Source organism: Dasypus novemcinctus, chromosome 13 (genome assembly GCF_030445035.2).
Source record: "Dasypus novemcinctus isolate mDasNov1 chromosome 13, mDasNov1.1.hap2, whole genome shotgun sequence".
NCBI lineage: Eukaryota > Metazoa > Chordata > Mammalia > Cingulata > Dasypodidae > Dasypus > Dasypus novemcinctus.
This window is the reverse complement of record NC_080685.1, coordinates 44609556-44631181: the sequence shown is the minus strand read 5'-3', so window position 1 is coordinate 44631181 and position 21626 is coordinate 44609556. Positions and strand designations below refer to the sequence as shown.

The 21626-nt window shown below is 45.5% G+C and overlaps 1 protein-coding gene across 8 annotated transcripts in view; it reads left to right on the top strand.

Annotated features, from left to right (window-relative positions):
• The window catches only part of ILDR2 (immunoglobulin like domain containing receptor 2), a 59066-nt gene extending 37988 nt beyond the window's left edge, over positions 1 to 21078 (top strand). For 4 of the 8 annotated variants that reach the window (XM_058310063.2, XM_012527625.4, XM_071207555.1 and 1 more), the window contains 5 exons: positions 1015 to 1191; positions 10155 to 10268; positions 14877 to 15093; positions 16214 to 16889; positions 18035 to 21078. In XM_058310063.2, coding sequence (XP_058166046.1) covers positions 1015 to 1191; positions 10155 to 10268; positions 14877 to 15093; positions 16214 to 16889; positions 18035 to 18070 — 1220 coding nt within the window. In that variant the 3' untranslated portion in view covers positions 18071 to 21078. Of the gene's footprint in view, positions 1 to 1014; positions 1192 to 10154; positions 10269 to 14876; positions 15094 to 16210; positions 16890 to 18034 lie in introns of all 8 variants that reach the window. The other 4 variants (XM_058310066.2, XM_058310067.2, XR_011645478.1 and 1 more) reach the window with 3 other exon arrangements.
• The last annotated feature ends 548 nt before the right edge of the window (positions 21079 to 21626 follow it).

The following is a 21626-nucleotide window of genomic DNA, read 5'->3' as shown; positions in this document are numbered from 1 at the left end:
TCCACCTCCTTTCCCTCCATCCCATAATTTGGTCGTTCTAGACGCTCACCTCAGCTGGGTGCCCCTGGCTTCCGGAAATGACCATTCCTGATTTCCTTCTCACCCGCACACACCTCGCCACGTCGTTCATCACATCCATCACCCCTGCATTTTGAATTCTCATTGATGCTATTGATGGAAGGAAGGGCAGGTTTAGGATGGTAAGGTTGGGGGTGAGGCTTCTGCCCTCTTCTCAGGGCGTTCAAACCAGAGACAACCTTCTCTGGCCATACCCCTTGCAAGCTAGGAACCTCCTCTTTTTAAAAACCAGAGTGTGCAATCTGGCAGCCTTTGGGTACCATCCAGCCCTAGGGGAGATGTTTTTTACTCCCATGATGAAAGGGGCCAAATAGGGGATAGTCCTCATTTGGGGATTCACAGTTTTACTTTACTGAGCCAAGGAAAGCATTAAGTTTTACACATCTTGAAGGAGAGAGACACACAATATATATCTTTAGTGTCTTTAGGAATAAAGCAGTTTCTAGGAGGAGTCGGGTTGTTTGCTGTGCCTCTGGGATCATGGAGCAGGGGCCACGTGCAAGCTCATCTCTGCTCTGCTCCTCTGGAGGAGGTCAAGGACCCCCTGTGCCAGGCCTCCTCCAGAGGGCGAGGCGGCTTCCAGACAATGTGGTTAGGAGTGGGCTGCTACTGTCACTGGGGGTGCTGCTGTGACAACTCCCAGTACCACTTAATGATGCAGTTGCCAGCTACTAAACACTGTAATTCCTTATGTCGTTCCCTTTTGGCAGAGCTGGAGAAGTACAAGGGAGTGGGGGAGAGTGGGTCTGATGAATCAGCTCAGGCCTAGGAGAACACACACACATATACACATACACACATACACACACCCACAGGCACTCCTTATTGGGCTTTAAAACCAGGCGCTTCCTTCAGAGCGTCCTCAGGGATTTGGGGTGTGAGGGTTGTGGAGGGCGGGGCTACATAATCTTTCTTGCTCTTCATCTCCCTTCACAGTGTATGAAGCAGGGAAAGCAGCAAAGGCCGGGTACCCTCCCTCTGTCTCCGGTGTCCCCGGCCCTTACTCCATCCCCCCTGTCCCTTTGGGAGGAGCCCCCTCATCTGGCATGCTGATGGACAAGCCGCATCCACCTCCCCTGGCACCAAGTGACTCCACTGGAGGAAGCCACAGTGGTAAATGTAGTTCCAGACTGCCCTGTCCCAGCCTCCTCATGGTCCCCCACTTCTGATTCCTCGCTCAGCTGGCTGATCAGTTCAGTGATGCTTCTTTGGAAAATGTTTGTCTTCATTCCAGAAATGGGAGCCATCCAACTGTATCAGAAATCTCCTAGCATGCATGTCAGGCTTTCCAAGGATGGTGGGACATTGCTGCCCCCTGCTTTCCTCCCAGGCTTCTTAAAAATTAAAAACATAAGAAAAAGAGGCAGGGGTTCCTTAGATAGTTCATGCTGCTCATTCAGGTCATAAATACTTCTCTCATCCCTATTTATTGCTCAGGCCTGTGATCAGCATCAGGAGGGATCCCAAGAAATGTCAGCCATGGTTTCTACTAACAAAGACTATGGCCTAGGCAGAGAGAGAGACAATTTATGAAGACAATTAAGTGCTGAAGAGCGTGTTACTGGGAGTTCAAAGAAGAGAGAGCTGGAGTCATTACAAAGTCTTAAGGGCAGCTGTGAGATTTGAGCTAGGCCAAGAGGCAGAAAATAAGATTTAGGAAGGCAGAGTAGAGGGTGCTGTGCACCCCATGTAGGAGAGTCAGGAGGGCAAAAGCCCAGAGCTTGGAGAACATAGTGTTTGCCTCTGACAGCGTCCAATCTGTCTGACCTGACTGGAAGAAGGTGGAAGGACATGGTGGAGCCGGAATAGGGAAGATCTTGAAAGTCCTCCATCAGAGTGGGGCTCAGTCTAGCGAGCACTTGAGAGGTCGTGCAGGTAGGATTCTGAGTGGAGACATGACATGATGACAGCTGTTTAGGACTGTTAATCTGGCATCAGCGTAATCTGGCATCAGTGAACCAGGTGAGTGGTAAGTGGGAGAGAGTGGAATCAGAGACAACGATATGAGATGTGATTGAAGTGGTTCAACTGTGAAAGGGGAACATCTCCATTAGATTAGAGGCAATAGGAGTTGAAATCAATAGGTAGATAATCTGAGAGATACTTTGAAAGAAGTAGCAATGAGACTTTAGGGAATGAACGAAAGTAAGGCTTCAAGATGACCTCAAGTTGCCTAGTTTATGATGTTGCAAATCATAGAAATGAAAGAATTGGTAAGGAGAGCTGATTTGTAATGATAAGCCCCATTTGGGGCATGATGAATTTGTCATTATTGGCAGGGATGGAAGGGTGAAGAGGTGGACACGTGGAGGGACTTTAAAATGTAGCATTTCTGGAGGCCTATGAACAGGATTACAGGATGGTGAAGAGTAGGACTGTGCATGTAGTGGAGATTTAGGTGGTGATTTTTAAATTGCTAGAGTGGAGTGTTGGTAAAACAGACATTTCTCCCCTGGAAGTATCTGGACTACCTCTAAGTGGGGTGGGGTGGAGTGTCTGGCCAGTGCCTTACTGGACGGAGTGGATATCCTCAGAGGGTAATTGGTATTTGTGTTCTTCTCTCCATGGAACTATTTGTAGAATTCTGATGTCTGAGAAGGGAAATGAGTCACAGACAAGTAGAACAAGTAGAAGTTAATGGTCAAGGACACACAGGGAATTAGAGAATTAAAGATGAAAGAGTCCATTTCCTTGAAGGACGGAGTGGGCAAAAGGAACCTTAATGGAAGTTGTCTCATACCCTGTGTATGTTGCTTCCCTTTTTTTCTGATCTTCTTTTCCTTCCTTCCTACTCGAATCCTTTCCTCCTTCCTTTTTATTTAATGGATTCTCATAATAAATGATTCTTCATAGAATGGCAAGTACTTCCTATTTTCTGTTTTCAGTCTTTTTCTAGTTCCCTGCTTACTTCAATTCAATCACTTTGGCCCATCCTGCTGTATTTGTGAACTTTTACGAAGCCACCTGGACGGTGCTCTTGGGTTGCGCAGGATGGAATGGAACCTGCAATTTGAACTGTCTTTAAAAAGAAGGAAAATGTATTATTTCGCATAGCAAGGAATCCCAAGGTGAGGTGATTCCAGAGTGGGTTAATTCAGCAGTTCATGTGGCATCCCTGAAGGACCTAGTTCTTCCCATCTTTTCATTTTGTCATCCTGAGCACATCCTTCTGTCCTCTTGGGCTCGTCCCTCTCATGATCCCATGATGACGGCCTGAGTTCCAGGTATCAAATTCATTCAGAGGGGGGTGGGGTGTATATGGGGACCTCATTTTTTTTAATGTAACATTTTAAAAAAATAGAGGAAAAAAAAAGAAAGAAAAATTCATTCAGAGACAGAAAAAGGTATGCCCCTTCCTTGTGCTGCTCTTCTCAAGATTGAGGAAAACATTTCCAGAAGCCCCTGCCCCACCCGGAGACTTCCTCTTGCAGTTTCATTGGCAAGAATTGTGTGCCATGCCCATTCCTAAACCAGTAACTGGTAAGGGCAATGGAGTTTCTGTGATTGGCTGGGACAAATCAAAACTCACCTCCTAAGCCTAAACACCTTGGAGATGAACAAAATCAGGGTCCTATTAGCAAGGAAAAGGGGTGAGAAGGCAACCAGTGTTGGCCATCGCTAGTTGGCCCCTGTCATCATCATCTGGCTGGTTGAGTGAGGACAGAGTTCTTCATGACCCACACAGGGACATTTCTATACTTACGGTGCCACGAACTCAGAGTTTGGCTACTTCCCCTTTAAGAAAGGTGGCTTAGGCCAACTTTCCATGTTAAAGAATGCCAGCTAAAAATGTGAAGCGATGCTGATTTATAAAAATGTAAATTTAGCCTGTTTTTTATTTATATGCTACTTCAATTTGAGGGTAATCATCAAGCAACAGTAATTTTTCAGATTACATTTGCACACAATACTCCTTTTGAACACTGTGTAGTTGAAAAGGCATCTTTCAAGAGCTATATATATATAGTGTATGCAGTTGATTACTGAATGGGAGAGCGATTAGAGGCACCCTGATTCCTTCTCCCATTTTTCACAACAGCTATTCAAGACCTCTCCTTTCCTCAAACCGAAATCCTGCTCTCTCTCCTGTCATTCACAGCTGATAACTTCATCTCTTCTCAAAGAAAAGAGAAGCCTTAGGATTTCCTGCACCCTGCCTATCCAATTACCTCCTTCTCCATCCTTTGTTGTCATCTTTCCTCCTGTTACAGTGAAGGAAGATTCTTTCCTCCTGTCTATATTCCCTCAGCCTTGTCAAGGTTGTATTCTTAGTTGATTATCCACCTTCCACCTGTTCCCACCTCACATCTCCAGCCTTTCCTTTTTTTCCTTTCTAACACCATCCAAAAGGTGCTCAAAACTCTCCCATTAAAATACAATTTGCAAAACCTGTGGTCCTCTGATGTTACTTCCCTATCCCTTTTCTCCTAACAGCTGCATCTTTTCCTTCTCCCTCACTTGCCTCATCCAAGCCAAAAGAGTTTTGAATAATGTCTCCATTTTCTTTGCTCTCGCTAACTCAACACACTTCCCTCTTGCTATTGCCTTTACCACTCCAGAAATCAGCTCTTGCCAAGATCACCTTATTTCTCAATCTAAATGGATGCATTTCAATCCTTACTTCCTTTGACTTCTCAAAAGCATTTGCCACCCTGACCCAGTAATCTTTCTTTATCTTTCTCAACACCGTCTTTTGTCGTGTTTCCTTCTGTCTTTCCATATGCTGGCTGCTCTTCCTCCATGCAGCCCCAGATGTTGGTGCTCCTGTTTTGTCCAAGTTCCTCTCCCTGGGAAATTTCATCAAATCCCATGGCTTCAGTCACCATCTATATGCTGATGATTCCTAATCTTCATCTTCAGCCTCTCTTCTGTGCCTCAGTCCCATATGTCCAGGTACCTTCTGGACATCTTCATTTGAATGTCACACAAACAATTTGGACGCAACTTTCAGGAAGTTTAATTAATCCGCTGTTCTCTACCTCAAAGCAATTTCTACATTTTCAATCTCAGCAGCTGCCACCACTATCTAGCTCGTTGGTCAGTCCAGAAGCAGGGACATCCTCCTCCTCTTTTCCTTCTCCCTCACTTCCTTCATCCAATTGGCCACCAAGTCCGTTAGATTTTTACCTTAAAATAACCTTGAATTAGTTTTTTCTTTCTTCCATCTCAACTGCAACTATCCTAGTCCCAGCTGCCACCATCTCCAGTTGTGATGAATGCAGCTATCTCCAACCTGGTCTGTTCACATCTCCCCTTGCCTTGTTCCAATCTATTTTATTTTCACAACTACCTGGCCCCCATTTATCCTTCCTACAAAAGAATTGAGTAGGCAAGTAGGTTTTTGAAATGGCATTTTCAAAACTAATAAAGATGTGTGTCTATATATATGCCTACTGTATGTATACAGAGAATACGCATATTTTAAGCATCACTTCTCCCACTACTGAGCTGCTGTCATCCTGGGGGTGGAATCTGGCAGCTGTTCCATCATCCATATACAGCCTGACTTAGCTCATTAAGATAGCACAGGAAGAACAAGGCTATATTCATGGGTATCTGCCTTAGAGAGTCTTCTTGCAAGTTTTCTAAGTTGGATTTTGGCTGTAAAGGAGAAATTAGCTGAAAAACAGTTTAGCCTTAATTGAGTCAAACGTATCAGCTTGAATCCTTTAACAATATGAAATTTTTGAAATTATATTTTGGCCTCAAGGTGAATATTCTCATATTTCCTTTCCACTAAAATCAAATTTGGCAAGGTTAATAAATTAGAGGCACCGAAGCATAAGAGCCACACAAACCAAAGAACTTGGACTAGACTGAGCTGAAAAGAGATATAAATCAGCCATTGATCTTAAACTGAAACATCACCAAGAAAAAGTCATTTTCCAAATATGCTGGACTTTGGCCAATAGTCTGGGACATTTCTTATTAAAATATCAATACACCTCAGAGAGTTCTCTGATCTTCAGACAAATTACAGATAAAAATCTGATACTTTACCATTTGAGAGTCAAGAAAAAATTTTATGAATGCCTACAAATTTTCCCTGCCCTCAAAAATTTACAGTCTGGGGGTGAGGGTGGGATGGTGGTGACTGGGAGCTTGTGAATAGACATATAATGAATAGGAAATTCAAGGCTGCATTTATTAAGAATCATCCCTGGATGCTGGCTCAGGGAAGGAAAGTCTCACTTGCTTGGAGGAATCAAGAAAGATCTTCTGGCGTTTTATATGCTCCTAAGCACAATCTCCCTGGATAAGAGAAGAAGTTTAGTTAAAACACAATTGAAGGGAAACGGACTTGGCCCAGTGTTTAGGGAGTCCATCTACCACATGGGAGGTCCGCGGTTCAAACCCCAGGCCTCCTTGACCCGTAAGGAGCTGGCCCATGCGCAGTGCTGATGCGCACAAGGAGTGCCCTGCCATGCAAGGGTGTCCCCCGCGTAGGGGAGCCCCACGCGCAAGGAGTGCGCCCAGTAAGGAGAGCCGCCCAGCGCGAAAGATAGTGCAGCCTGCCCAGGAATGGCGCCGTCCACACTTCCCCGTGCCGCTGACGACAACAGAAGCAGACAAAGAAACAAGACGCAGCAAATAGACACAGAAAACAGACAACCGGGGGAGGGGTGGGAATTAAATAAATAAATAAATCTGTAAAAAAAAACACACACAATTGGATTGGATCAAACAATTAAAAATCAAACCTAATCCCTTTCAAAGGGAGAATTTCCTTGATTTTTAGCTGCTGAAACCAAACAGATGCTGCTGCTAAAGTCTAAAGATCAATACCTAGCCTCTGTCTTGTCCAACAAATGAGAGAAATTTAGATTTTGGAATTGATGGGCTGGTGTTGACAGAGTCAAAGCTGAAAGTACAGTGGAACTCTATACTGCCAGGACTGAAAGGCAGCACTACCACCTTCCTCTGAGGTTGTAAATAGTTACTGTAACTTTTCTGGGAAATGGTAAACTATGCATACATAATCAAGTCCGTGTCCTCTGAGGAGTGTAATTTGTCAGAATGACAGAACCATCTAAGCTCAGTCCCAGCCGCCGTTAACCCGGGGGCCACCAGCTGTTGTTCAGGTTAGGAATCTGTCACTGCTGGGGAACAGCTAGTACATTGTTCCATAGAGCAACATGTCCATCCCCCACCACGTTTGTCTTGGCTTTACTGTTTACTATTAATATAATAGTGCTCCCCGTGTCAGCAACACCTAGATAAAGCCACAGCTGCAGGTAGAATAGGCCCCTTCCCTACTGCCTACAAACCAGCTCGTTTTCTGTACTTAAAAAATCATCCATCATAATAACCACAGAACTTACCCAAACCTTGCTGCTCCCTCAAGGTGCCATTTAAACCTTCCCCTTCCTGGTCCTAATTCTCCAACAAACCACCCCCATGGCCTCATCTGCTGTATTTTGTAATCCGTTGTTACAAGGTTTCTATTCCTGATTTCTCCTTCATTCATTCATACAAACACAGATGGTAAGTGTCTCTAATGTGCCAGGTACTGTGCTAGGTGCCAGGATCCAAAGGTGAGCAGAAGAGATGTGGTCCTTGACCTCAGGAGGTTCACAGTCTGCATAGGGAGACTCTGAAAATACTCTTTCCAAAGAAACCATTGGCCCCAGCCTCAGCCTCAGACTGGCGGCAGTTCAGTTCAGCAAACACTGAAGTGCCTGCTATGTGTAAAGCACTGTCCTAGGCTCATGGGAGATCCAGAATGATTAGGGATTCTTTTCCAGGATCTTTAATAGGGAAGATTAGACATTTGTACAGATAACTTGAAACAAGCCAGAACATATTAAGAGTCACAATAAAAGTTCAAACTAAGTGATTTAGAAGCTAGGAGGCAGAGAGGGAAGGAGGCAGGAAGGGAGGGGAAGGGACTTTTCTAATTACAAGAATCAAAGAAAGCCTTGTAGATGAGGTGGCATTTGTGCTGTCCTTAATAATGAACAGAAAACTCAAAGTATTCCCTGATTTGGCCTTAGTTGTCCTTTTTTCTTTAAGAGATTATTTAAATAATGGGCAGTATTGGTTACATTTTATAGACATGAAAATTGAGTCATAGACAAGTCCTCATTTTCGGAGGTCCCTCAACATACTAGTGGCAGCCGTCTACAAGGTAACCAGTTCCCCACTTCCCAGCCCTAGGGCTCATCCATCAGATAAACTGCCTCACAACAGACCTAGCAGTTCCGTGGGATAATTGCATTTTAATTGAACTGTCTGTACTACTCTGTGAACGCCTCTGCAGAGATGGAAGAGTGTGTAGCTTGATAAATAAAATCATTTCTGCTAATAATTGCTTCCACATAAGGGTTATGGATCTAACCTCTGGGAGAAGGTGCCACTAAAATACTTGTGCTGAGATTCTTTTTTTTTTTTTTTTAAAGTAATTCAGCCTTGTGAGATGAATGTGAACTGCCCAGCATGTTCTCATATAGAAAAATTAGTGCACCTGCAAATGGGTGTGTGGGTGGCTTTCTCTGTCTTCAGTGCCTGGGCTGTGATTAGAGTGCTGTGCAATTTTATATTTTAATCTTCAATGTAAATAGCATGTCTGTGTGTGGTGGGGGTGGGGTGGGGTGGGGATTGTCCACATTCAGGGTAACGTGGCCAGTTTGCAGAATGCACAGGCTTTCTCTGGAGGCACATGAAAGGTTCTTTACGGCGTTTGCCCCACTGGAGTTGATGTCACTGGCTTCCATCCCATTGTACAGTGTTGACGGCTGGAAAAGAAAACTGCACAGCAGATTGCACAGCCCACGGCATACATAAGAGCATTTCTTACTCTGGGCTTTGCTTTCCTGTCTTCCCATCTACCTTTCCTTACTACCTCTCATCCCAGACTCCAGAGAGGCAAGATGACGCATTACGCATTACGGTTAAGCTTCAGTCAGACTGCAAGTTTCTAGCCCCAGCACTGCCAATTATTCTTCGGCAAGTTAGGCAAATTATTAAACCCCTCTGATCCAAAGTTTCCTCAACTGTAAAATGTGGCTAATGCCCGTCATTTCCTTAGGTGATTTTGAGAAACAAATGCCCATGCATAGTACCTAGCACATTTTCGGCACCCAGTAAATGTCTCTTATTAGTATTATTCTGTCTGTATCTCATTCATTTCTTTTTCCCATTCTTTTTTTCCCTCTCTCTCTCTTATCTGTGCATTAGAACTGCCTATATCTGGTCACCCTTGGGGCTGGTATTGGGCTAGACTGATGCTTAAGTGATAAGGGGCTTAAACAGTATTTGTCCCTGACAATATGAATGATGAGGATGTAGGAGATGGTATTATCCCGCATGCTTTAGGTTTTCTTTTTTGTAAAGCCCTAAAAATAATACCTGCTGTGACCAAATAGCAGCAGGTTGGATTCATATCCAAGACATGATATTCCCTTTCTAAAAAGAAAGATGCTGAAGAAATAAAATGGAGCCATGCTTGGAAATCCATGTATTTGGCATCTTGTTTTGTACTACTGTCTATATGGTCCAGAATCTAAAATTAGCTTTCATGCACCACACAGTTTAAGGAATTTTTGCACCATCTCCCAGGCAACTAGGGGCTTTTGGGCCACCTTTGTCAAGGTCTCTGTTTTAAAGCTACAATCAATTGTAGTTTGGAGATTGTTTTAGAGCCACAATCAAATTCGTTTCCACCAAATGGAGGTATTATTCTTACAGACTGTAAAGGGACATGTGTCTTTAATCTAGAAAATGGTCTTTTTTCATTGTGACTGTACTCTCCTAGTAGAACTCAAATGCTTTAAGAAGATGAGCTTGAAGTGGAGCTGTAGGAGCTGAGAAGATAGGAAGCAGAGGTTAAAAAGCAACTCTAAAAATATACTGTAATGGGATTCCGCTGTAGACCTGCTGGTCCTGCATTCCAATGACACTGTTTGATAGAGGGAACTCAGATAAGGATCATATATGTATAAATATAGATTATCACTTCTGAAGATCAAAAAGAGTTGTAATTAGGAGCCATATTTCCTACTTTGCAAAATGAATAGAGGCCGCCTTCTCCTGATACTTTCCTTTTCCAGCTCACCTTCTTGTTCTTTTCTCAACAGTTCGCAAAGGCTACCGAATCCAAGCGGACAAAGAAAGAGACTCCATGAAGGTCTTGTACTATGTGGAGAAGGAGCTGGCTCAGTTCGATCCAGCCAGAAGGATGAGAAGCAGATGTGAGCATCTGTTAGTTTTATGTCACCTGGGCATGATGCAGATATTAGTTGCTAAAGGGGACTTTGAGTTATCAAAGTTGGGCAACACTGAGCTTGCAGGGTCAGAACTAGCAGGGAGGCTGGTGATGCTGCCCTGAAGAAAGTCTCTGGTAGTACAGAGAGGGGAGAAGAAAGGGCTCCTGGTGTGAATAGTAGAGCACTCATGTATCATTTTGTTTTTTGTTGTGTCCATGGGCAGCCAGTTTTGCTGGGACTATGCAATCCTGGGGCTTGAAATATTTTATTAAAACAGTCTTTTCCCCATGACCACCCTAAATATGTATTCAAAATAATGACTTAAGATATGTAACCTTAAGTATCAGGTCTTTCCAACGTAGAGGGCCCTACATTGAACAATCCAGCTGCCAAATTGCTGAATTGAGGCCTTAATGAAAGTGAAAGAATGAGTCTCCCAAATGAATCTGGTAAAAATAAAAGAAGCCCACCTTCCTCTGAGCTGCCCAATAGCAGAGACTGAGGGGAGAGCAAAGAGATTGCCCCCTGTTGTCAAAGAACTTTTTAATTACTAAGTCTGTAGGTGGCAGGGCCCAACCCTTAACTCACCCACAGTGTGTGGAGCCTTTGCAGCTGACACAGCCAATTCTTTGGGGTGGGTTCCAAATTGCCATCTCTCATGAGAGACAGCATAGGGCAGGTCTGACACAAGGGCTAATTATCAGAGGGTGCTGGCAGGCATGGCAGTGAGGTCACTATATCTCTCTCTTTGAACCTTCCTCGCCTTGGAACCAAGGAGACTTGATGGAATTGTTGGGGAAACAGTCCCAGTTTAGAGGAGCTTTATTCAGATTAAGGACAACATATTCCACCCAGTTTGCAATTCTAAATTCATCCTGTCTGAGTTGCATCCATTGCTGCCTCCTCCCACCACCCTGACTATAAAAAGACCATCTCCAGATTGGAATGTCAGGAATGCAGATGTCACTGCACTTGACAAGCTGGTTGTAACAGTGTTCTCATGGATCCCTGGAAGGGGCCGGACACAGAGAGCGTGGCGATCAAGGACTAGGTGCCTGTGGAGGGAACCTGTGAGTCTCACAGCTTGGAGAAAAAGGATTAAAACTGAAGGATGGGTTCTGATTTTGGTGAGGTAGTTTGTCTGTCTACCTGGATTAAAGAGGTCCCGAGGGGCTGGCTGGTCATAATGTAATAGAAACTCAGAGTTGAAGGGGGCCTTAGAGATGGGCGAGGTCAACCTTTGCAGTGTATAAATGAGGAAACTGAAGCCCAGGGAGGTGAAGCGACAGAAGTAAGACTGGCACCCACTTCGTCCCATTCCCAGTCCTGAGTTCTTTACCTAAGAAATATTTGAGCAGACTGAGGATGGTTCCAAGGCTGTAGCAGCAATTTCTGTTCAGAAACCACACCTTCTAGTTCTTAGAATTTGAAAATGTCATAGCTGTTGAGATTAATGAACCCACCTCCCTCCTTTTACATGGGAGGAAACTGAGGCCAAGAGGGAAAGTAACCAGTGGCAGTACTCAGTGCTAATGCTACAACCAGAATCCAGACTTCTTAGAACCTGCTGGTCAACATACAATAACTGGATAGACATGAAGTAGGAATATAACTCACTTTACTGTGCGAGGTTCTACTTTGAGAGCAGAGTGAATCCTAGGATGGCTCATGGAAGTGAGACAGTCTTGAAAATTTCATTATAAAATGTATTTCATAGCTTCAAGTTGGTACAAAAGAGTAATAGATTCTTTAAGATCAAGAGTCATGAATTTGCTAGCCAATATGCGCTTCATTTGCTTGCCCTTGTAAGTGGGAGATCACTCTTAGGATCTTTTTAATCTGGGCAGTCCTAGAGAGCCAGCAAATTAGGCTCCCAGGCCAGATCTGATCTGACTCCTATTTTTGTAAATAAAATTTTATTGGAGTACAGCCTGCCAAGTCACTTATGGCTGCTTTCTTTTTTTTAATATATAGATTTTTATTAGAGAAGTTGTGAGTTTATAAAACAATCAAGAATGATGTGCAGAATTCCCATCATCACCCCTCCACCTTTCATTGTTGTGGAACATTGGTTATAGATTATGAAAGAACACCATCAGATTATTATCATTAACTATGGTCCACAGTGTACATGTGGTATATTTTTTCCATATACTCCCTATTATTAACACCATGTATTTGTATTGTACATTTGTTATAGTTCATGAGAGAACACCCTCATATGTTTACTGTTAGCCACAATCCATCTTCTGCCATATGATTTACTGTTATACAGTCCCATGCCTTGTACAATCTATCTAAAGTGTACACTCTCAGTGGCTCATCACAGAGTTGTACAGTCATTGCCTCAGTAAATTTTTGAATTTTGAAATTTTTCCTTTAGTCCAAAAGAAAAAAATCCCATACGCTGCTATTACTTATGGCTGCTTTCATGCTGCATAATTGTGACAGTATGGCTTACAAAGCTAAATATATTTACTATCTGGTCCTTTACAGAGAAAGGTTTGCCTGCCCCTGTCCTAGAGTTACATCATTTCATGTGAAGCAAGGAATGTTGATGTTCATGTTCGACTTGGTAAAAATTTTAGTGCAACATCAGCATACAGCCTGGACAATCCTTTACCATGAATAGTGAAGTAGAGATAGCCCTTATTATCTGAAGAAGTGAAAAAGGTCAGGTATTCCCTGAAGCTTAAGGAAAGCTTTGAGACATTACTTTTTAGTAGTCTGTGTGGTTCCCAGGAAATTAGAATACTCTGGGACCATAGGAAAGGGAAGGCTTTGGATTTTACCTTTCAATAGTATCTGAATTATTTTCCTTTAAAACAGGTACAAACTAGTCCATTCTCCTTAGGAGGAAGAAAATGTGACTCTTTAAAAAAACCAAAAGCTAGATTATAACTCAAAACTAAGCTGGGTGAACCCTGTGCCTTGGTGAAACAGGATTAGTGGGCTGTGTTTGCACCATGGAGGCAAGCCCTGCCTCCCTTTTGTGGGTGGGAGCCAGCAAAACTTCTCTGCCCCTCCAAAACTTCTCTGTCGGGGATATGGAGGAGAAAAAGTTGAGGGGAACCTGAGACACATGTTCGTGCTTCCCACATCTTATCTTGGTTTACCTTTCAGTCACAGACCAGGCCTTCAACCTTGTAGTTGTTGCTTTTGATAATATTTTGAAGTCCTAATGAAAGGGTTTTAGAAAACAAATGGATTCAGTTACTTTGCAAATAGATTCACTACATTTATTTCTTAAGTAAAATTCAATTCATTTCAAAGTTCTAAAAATAAATATATAAATAGACATATTTTTTTTTCTTTCCAAATATTGATTCTAGTCCTTGTTTACAAGTGCTTTTGCAAAAACCTACCAGGGCCACCTAAGGAAATGAGAAAGCTGTGACAAGGCCCACCCCTTCCATTTTTGACCTGGGTCAAGAGTACAAATAGAGATCCACAGGCCATAGGTATAACCCACCTCCCTTTTCTTCCCATACTCCCAAACAATGGGCCTGACCCCTCATGGCCCTGTACACCTGGGATACTGTTTGGGGAGGGGGAAAGGTCTACACAGGTCCCAGAAGTGACTTGATGCCATTTGAGCAGGATATTCCAGGTACGTGGGTGAGTATGGTCTAGAACGGGGAGATGGGCATTAGGTGGGTACATCTCCTTGGTCCTATGTACTCCTTGCTCCGTGGGAGCAGAGCCAAAAGAGGGCAGAACAGGGTGCCTCTAAAGCATAGGGCAATGCTGACTGTGAAAGCCCCACTTTGGGGCATCTCTCTCTTTTTGCCCCTTTTGGCCCCAACATACCTGGATCAGCATGGATTATCCCAGAATTTTACTGGAAGAAGACAAACATTTGAACAAGGATGATAATATACCAGGAGGAGGCCAGCTACAGAGAGCTCGAGTTCTGGGAAGCCTGCTTTGGGTGGAACAATAACAATTCTAAGAACAGAGCAAGTAGGAAGCCTCTTTATCTGTACGCAAGTGGGTCTCTAGCTTGCCTAAAAATACAAACACTACTGCAGTAGCTCAGGTCTACAACCCACCCTGGACAGGATTGTGGCCCTCAGGTGGGAGTTTCTCAGAGTCTTTCATCTTTACTCTTATTTATTTATTTATTTATCTCCCCTTCCCCCCCCACCCCCGGTTGTCTGTTCTCTGTGTCTATTTGCTGTGTCTTCTTTGTCTGCTTCTGTTGTTGTCAGCGGCACGGGAATCTGTGTTTCCTTTTGTTGCGTCATCTTGTTGTGTCTGTCAGCTCTCCGTGTAGGCGGCGCCATTCCTGGGGAGGCTGCACTTTCTTTCCCGCTGGGCGGCTCTCCTTATGGGGTGCACTCCTTGCACGTGGGACTCCCCTACGCAGGGGACACCCCTGCGTGGCACGGCACTCCCTGTGTGCATCAGCACTGCGCGTGGGCCAGCTGCACATGGGTCAAGGAGGCCCAGGGTTTGAACCGCGGACCTCCCATGTGGTAGATGGACACCCTAACCCACTGGGCCAAACCCACCACCCGTCTTTACTCTTGGCAGAGTTTCTTCCTGTCTAACAGGTAGAAAATTCTGTCATGCCTGGTTTTGTTCCTGCAGATAACAACACCATCTCGGAACTCAGCTCTCTACATGAAGAAGACAGCAGTTTCCGCCAGTCTTACCATCAGATGCGAAGCAAGCAGCTCCCTGTGCCCGGGGACTTGGAGAGCAATCCTGACTACTGGTCAGGTGTGATGGCAGGCAGCACTGGAGCCAGCCGGGGCCCCTCAGCCATGGAGTATAACAAAGAGGATCGGGAGAGCTTTAGGCACAGGTAAAATGACTGTGGAGGGGCAGCTCTGGAGCTGGATGTGAGGGAGGTAGATGTCAATATAGGAGCTGGAAGGCGAGGCAGATCTGAGACTGCTTTCCCAGAGCTCACCCAGCTGTTATTACCCGAGAGCATTTCTCTAATTCCAAGCTATCCTGCCACATCTCTCTTTGGGCTAGTGAACGTCCTCTTCTCATGTATAATAAACATGGGAAGCCTGATGACACCTGTATAGAAGAAATCATTCAAGGCCCTTTGAAACAAGTGTTCTAGACCTCTTACTGAACCTTGGTTACATTTCCCTGTCCTTCCCATGTATTTTATCCTACAGCCTCTAAAAAAAATCCTACCCATCATCTCTATCATTTATTGATCACTTCTTATGTGAAAGGTACAAATTATACTGTTGCATTTCATTCTCAAATAGCTCTAAAAGGTAGGTCCTGTTAATGTCTGCATTTTACATTGGGAAAAATGAGACTTACAGATGCTAAGGAACTTAGCAAGTGAATGTGGGAGGCCAAGATCTGCACTGAGTTTTGTGTGGCCATTTCCCCCTCCTGAATAGGACCTTCAACCTCTCAGCTTCCTTCACCTGGCAAGACCAGTAGACATCGCCTTTCTCTCTAACCACCAAGAGATAACTTGGCTCTCAGCCCTCTTGGTGTCACTGAATACTACAGGGGCTCCTTGGGCCATAGTTGTGTGTCTTGCAAACCACACCACCTGCCTGGCTTTGAAGGTAGGTGGAGTAAGACATGTGGCTGTCAACTAAAGGTCACATAATGATTGAAAGTTGGCCTAACTGTGTTTGAGCACTCCCTAGACAGGAAAGTATCGATCCCAATCAATTTTGGTTCTTAGCACAACCTCCTGAGATAGACAAATGCAGTTTCCCTCACCGAAGCATGTGAAATTCTGAGGCCTGAGGGGTGATGACTTGCTCAAGATGAATCATCCAGCAAGGAGCAGAGTTGGGGCTGGGATGGAGGTCTTCTGACTCAGGCCCAGGAACACTGCGGTCCTCTTATCTCCCAGCCTCAAGCTCTGCCTTGCACAGGACAAATGTTTGACGCATGTGTGTGTTAACTGGCCGACTGACCAGTGACTCCTCTGCCAGCAGCCAGCAGCGCTCCAAATCCGAGATGCTGTCCCGGAAGAACTTCGCCACCGGGGTGCCCGCAGTCTCTATGGACGAGCTGGTGGCCTTCGCCGACTCCTACGGCCAGCGGCCCCGCAGGGCAGAAGGCAACAGCCACGAAGTCCGGGGCGGGAGCCGCTTCGAACGCGCCGACTCCCGGGCTCACGGGGGCTTCTACCAGGACGGCTCCTTGGAGGAGTATTACGGCCACAGGAGCCGCAGCCGAGAGCCCCTGACCGACGCGGACCGGGGCTGGTCCTACAGCCCCCCGCGCCGTCGGCCCACCGAGGACGCGCACCTGCCGCGGCTGGTGAGCCGGACCCCGGGGACGGCGCCCAAGTACGACCACTCGTACCTGAGCAGCGTGCTGGAGCGCAAGCCGCGGGCCGAGGGCGGCAGCCACGGCGGCAGCCTGGAGACGCCGTCCAAGCTGAGCGCGCAGCTCAGCCAGCGCAGCGCCTCCTACTACGCCTGGTCGCCGTCGGCCACCTATGAATCGGTGGGAGCGGCGCAGGGCGACGACGAGGACGCGTCCGACGACGCGCTGCCGCCCTACAGCGAGCGCGAGCTGAGCCGGGGCCCATCCTACCGCAGCCGCGACCTGCCCTACCACAGCAACTCGGAGAAGAGGAGGAAAAAGGAGCCCGCCAAGAAAACTGTGAGGCCGTGCCTGGCGCTCCTCCTCCACGTGGGCTGAGCGGGAACCCGCAGGCTGGGTCGCTGTCGGGGGCTGGGGCTAGGGCCCGCGTGGGGCTGGGGAGGCAGCGGGGGAGAGCGGAGCAGGGGCGCGGCAGAGGGTGCCGGCTGGGGGACCCAGGCAGAGGGAGCAGGGTTGTCCCGCTTTGGGGAATTTGTCTACGGATGATTGGCTGCTTTGTTTTCAACTCCACTATACTCAAGACCAGGGGAAGTAATAATGCACGAACCCTGGAGGGTTGAAAAAAGGGCGGAAAGCAGACAGAAGAGGTGCAGATGGTTTTACAGAGAGTGGTAGGTTAATTAAAGCAGAGCTTAAGGCACATTTATTCCTGTCCTCAGGGATTCTAGACACCATCACCACCACGTGCCTTTAGCTTAGCTTCTGAAGGCTCTGTGCAAAATATTCTATGCATGTTTACATGTGCACTTTTCCCCAAGGGGTGAGCTTTGTAACTTTCATCAAATTCCCAAGAGTCCACAACCTAGAGAAGACTAGGAGCCGCTGCTGTTTACAAAGGACAACTCACTACAGTCTTTCTTCCTTTGACACTTTTATTGAGTGTAAACAGTGCTGGGCCCTGTATATGGGAAAAAAATCCTTTGGTGCCTGCCCAGTTATTTGTCTGCTTTGGAGGCCACTTTCCAATGACAAATGCTTCTTCCCCCTCAATTACCCTGCCTGTCCCATTTTGTTTTCATGATTCCAAGCTGGGCATTTCCTCAGTGTGTAGTAAAAGGGAGAAGAAACAGAAAAAAAAATGTTTTGACATCATTTGTGAATTTTTAAAAATTTCCTTACATAGAAAAATGCACTGAGTAGGGAAAGAACTTTGAGGTGATTTCTGGTGCTCCAGTCACACTTGCTGTTTGTGGAGTGGTAAATGTAGTTATCCCTAAGGTGATGTCACAGAACTAAGTTTTACCAGGTTTGTGTTGGCTTCAGCACCAACTGAGCCTAATAGTAATCAAATCCTAATTTCCTGAGAGTCAGGGTGTGCTAGCTCTGAGCAGGTTATGAATGCTAGCCATGGAACCCCTTGTCGTGTGGGTTGTTTCTTCAACCAGACTGTGGTTTAATGTCAGGTTCTTTCTGCTCTTCCCCAGAATGACTTTCCAACCAGGATGTCCCTTGTGGTCTGATGCTTGTTTTCAAGACATCTCTCTGGGTGACTAGAAATCAGAAGGAGACTACGGGGATAAGACACAAATCCAAGAGCCAGCAGGCCTGGAATTTTCTCTGGCTACCACCTTGGAAGATTTGCTGATCATCTTAAAGGCAAGGGATGGGAGGCAGCCTTGAAGGGAGGCTGATTCCAAACCTCAGTGCCCAACAAACTAGTTCGAGAAAGTTACCAAGAAACTACCTAAGCATGAGAACAGCCCCACATACATAATTGGTTACCTCCACAGAGTTTATCCTGCCCCCTCCTTAGCTGGTCCTAGACTCTGTTTCCTGTTCCATAAGGGAGTTAGCTCTGGACTGCTAATCTTCAGAAATTGCCTACACCTACTGTATGCTTTTCCATACCTCCTGTGCTGTGCTTAGAGACAGAAGAATTTATTACTACTCTTAGAAGGCCTTCTGCTGACAACGGAAGATAGCTTCAAGGCAAAATATACCTTTTATCCCCATCACTTTCCAGTCACTAGTCAATGACTGTTGTTGCGCTAAAATCAGAAGGCCTTTGTTGAGCTCAGTGACAGTGACCTGCTGGACAATCACACAAATGACTTCAATTTGCTCTTCTGAATGACAGTTCTTGAGTGGCAGGAACAAAGCGAAAGAGAGTATACTTTTTTGAAAAGCCATCTAAGTGGTACTTCTTTTTCCATTCCAAGAACAAAAATGGCTTTTTTCCCTTCAGCTGTACATGTCAACATCTGCATCTTGCTCTTAAGGGCTTCTTACTCATTCCTCTCCTCTCCTGGACTTTGCACAGGTTGGTGCCACCCTCCCTTTGCTCTGATTAGGATGTCATCAGGTGCCTTTTGATAAATGCTTGAAATACGCACATGAAAAAGAAGTCTAAAAAAGAAGAGAAGAAAGCAATAATGCAAGATGGAGGAGAATGAGAAGAAATTTAAGAAGAAAGTAATATATGTTCTCATTATATTTTGACTGTGGGCCATTTTTCCCACAAACCCCACTCAATCTCTGGTTTAGTACTTCCATTTACCCTGAGTTGTTTCTGCCATTCTGGTTCTGCCACTCCAGGATACCAGGGATGTGGAGCATGCATCTCTTGGCCTGACTAGGCTGGTCTAGATGATTTGGGGAGAAGACAGATACTGCTTTCTCAGGAAGGAGCACTCCCCATCCCTACCCTTACTTAAATCCCAAAGCTAGATCTCTCTGACTTTGTAGTTTGTGTAAATTACAAAAATGGTCACAAACTCTTCCCTTCTCATTGAGGAGTAGAGTCTGTTTCCTTACCTCTTAAGTCTGGGGTTGGCCCTGTGACTTGATTTGGTTAATGACACAACAGCAAACATGACACAAACAAAGAATTGAAAGGTTCCAGTGCGTAGGCCTTGTCCCTTCTTGCTACTCTTTGGAACCTTGAAACTGCCACCAGGTCAACGAGCGTGGGCTAGCCTGCTGCATGGTGAGAGAAAAGGGCCCAGCTGCCCCGTCACCCAACCAATGGCCTGTCAACTCTCCGCCGATCACAGTGAGCCCAGCTGAGACCCGCAGAACTGCCTAGCTGAGCCCAACCAGAATGTTGAGTCCTGTTAAAGGTGTGAGAAGTTGTTGCACTTTTACAGGACAAAACTGACTTTCCAATCTTGTCTCAATGTTCAGCCCTAAGTCCCTGACTCCATCCAACCCTGGGTGTCTCCCAGCCTCTACTTTCTTGGACAGACTTGTCAGAGCTTTCCACATCATGCTCCTGGGAGAGGATACATGCATGGGCTAAATCACGAGAGAGCAATGATGTCTGACCTTGCTCTCCTTTACTCCCAGCAGTTGTCCATTCTCTATCTATGGATCTGTGGACAGTCTGTGGAAAAGCTTTCTTCTTTAGCATATACTTGGTCTCCAGAGCTACCTGATTGGAGCTAGACCCTATTTTCCAAGTATATCCCATTAGTTCCATTATACTTCATGGCATTTCCAAAAAAGACCTATGTGTGCAATGACAGGAAGAAGAGGCTGGGTGAGAATCAAGAGGGGATGAGTTGCTATCATTGCTGGGAGGAGAATTGGCCTATCAAAGGACTTCATGGTGGCTCTGGCCTGTCCCCAAGAAACCAGGAGGACAGAAGCCCAATGTTGGCAAGCCCAAGGGCTAGAAGACACAAGCCATAACCCTGGTGCTGAGTTTTAGACTTGCTGGTCTCCCTGGCCTCTGAAAGCCTAGGTATAGTCTGTTCATTTGGGCCCCAATTCAGATGGAAAAGATGATAAAAACATCATTTCTTAGTCACCAGCTTCAGATTTCAACTTGCTCAGGCAATTTTGGAAAATGTTGGGTAGCTGCAGTAGCTATTATCTCTTTAAACAGAGCACTGTGTCAGGTTTCTTACCACCAAAGAGCCCCATAGTACCAGCTGCAGAGACCAAAAATATTACTTTATTAGCAGGGGGCATGTATGATTTTGGTTAAGTTTGAAGGGAGGAATGGGAAAGAATTATTATAATTGGAAACCTGCAATTCCAAAGACAATAAAATTATAGCCAGAATAAAAAATACAAAGAAGATAACAGGCTTCTGATATAACCTATGTGTGTGGGGTGGGGGCAGAACCAAGTTCCCCTCTGCAGGGCTGCTTAAGTAACTCAGACTCACGGGCCATCAGTCAAGGGAGAAAAATAGAAATTTCTGGGTATGTGGACAGGAGAGAGGCTGAATAGAAAAGTAACGGCAAAGCTGATGCTCATCGGCTCCCCTAACTTTTCTCTTCATGCCCCTTTGTTTTTTCCCCTAAAAAGCATGTCCTGCAAAGCAAGTGCTTATACATGTTAGCTTCCTTTCTAGGTTTTATTGGTGGTGCAAACTCAGTCTTATATAAGACATAGTCTCTGCCCTTTGGGACCCTGCAATTTAACAGAGGAAATGAGACATGCCCAAGGAAGAATTAGGAGACTTTATATGTCTGTGAAAAAGTGTTATGGATAAATTACAATAAACCCAGAAATTAAGGGATTTTTTTATTTCAATGGGAATATTTTGATATTTAAGTGTTATATGTGTCTGTCCATCCCGTTTAGAGATATGCTCAGTGATCTGAAAATTTGAACTTAAGGGATGTGAATTAGGAGGAGGGAGAGGCAGAGGACCCAGAGGGATGATGTTTGTGAGTCACAGCTGAGTCAGGGATGTGCTGGAGGAGGAAGAGTGGATAAAGGTGTCAGGAGGTGTCCCCTGGTAGATGAGCCACTTCTCTGTGCCATGCACAGTCTCACTAGGAATTCGGGGACATTTTCCATGGACCTGGTGGAACACATCAGCTGTTCCCACAAGCACACTTACCGGGGAGCTTGGCAGCTGCTTCCCAGGAGCTCGGTGTTACAGCTTTGAGTGCCGCTGCCCACTTTCCCCTACGAGGGCAGGTCTCGTGGAGATGCCAGGCCTCTCTCTTATCCCCCTTCTCACCCTCACGCTGCACCTGGCACAGGGCCATGCCCACTGCAAGTGAGAAGGGGCTGCCACCCAAGCCCGAGGCACTCCATGCTGAACACACCCAGCCACAT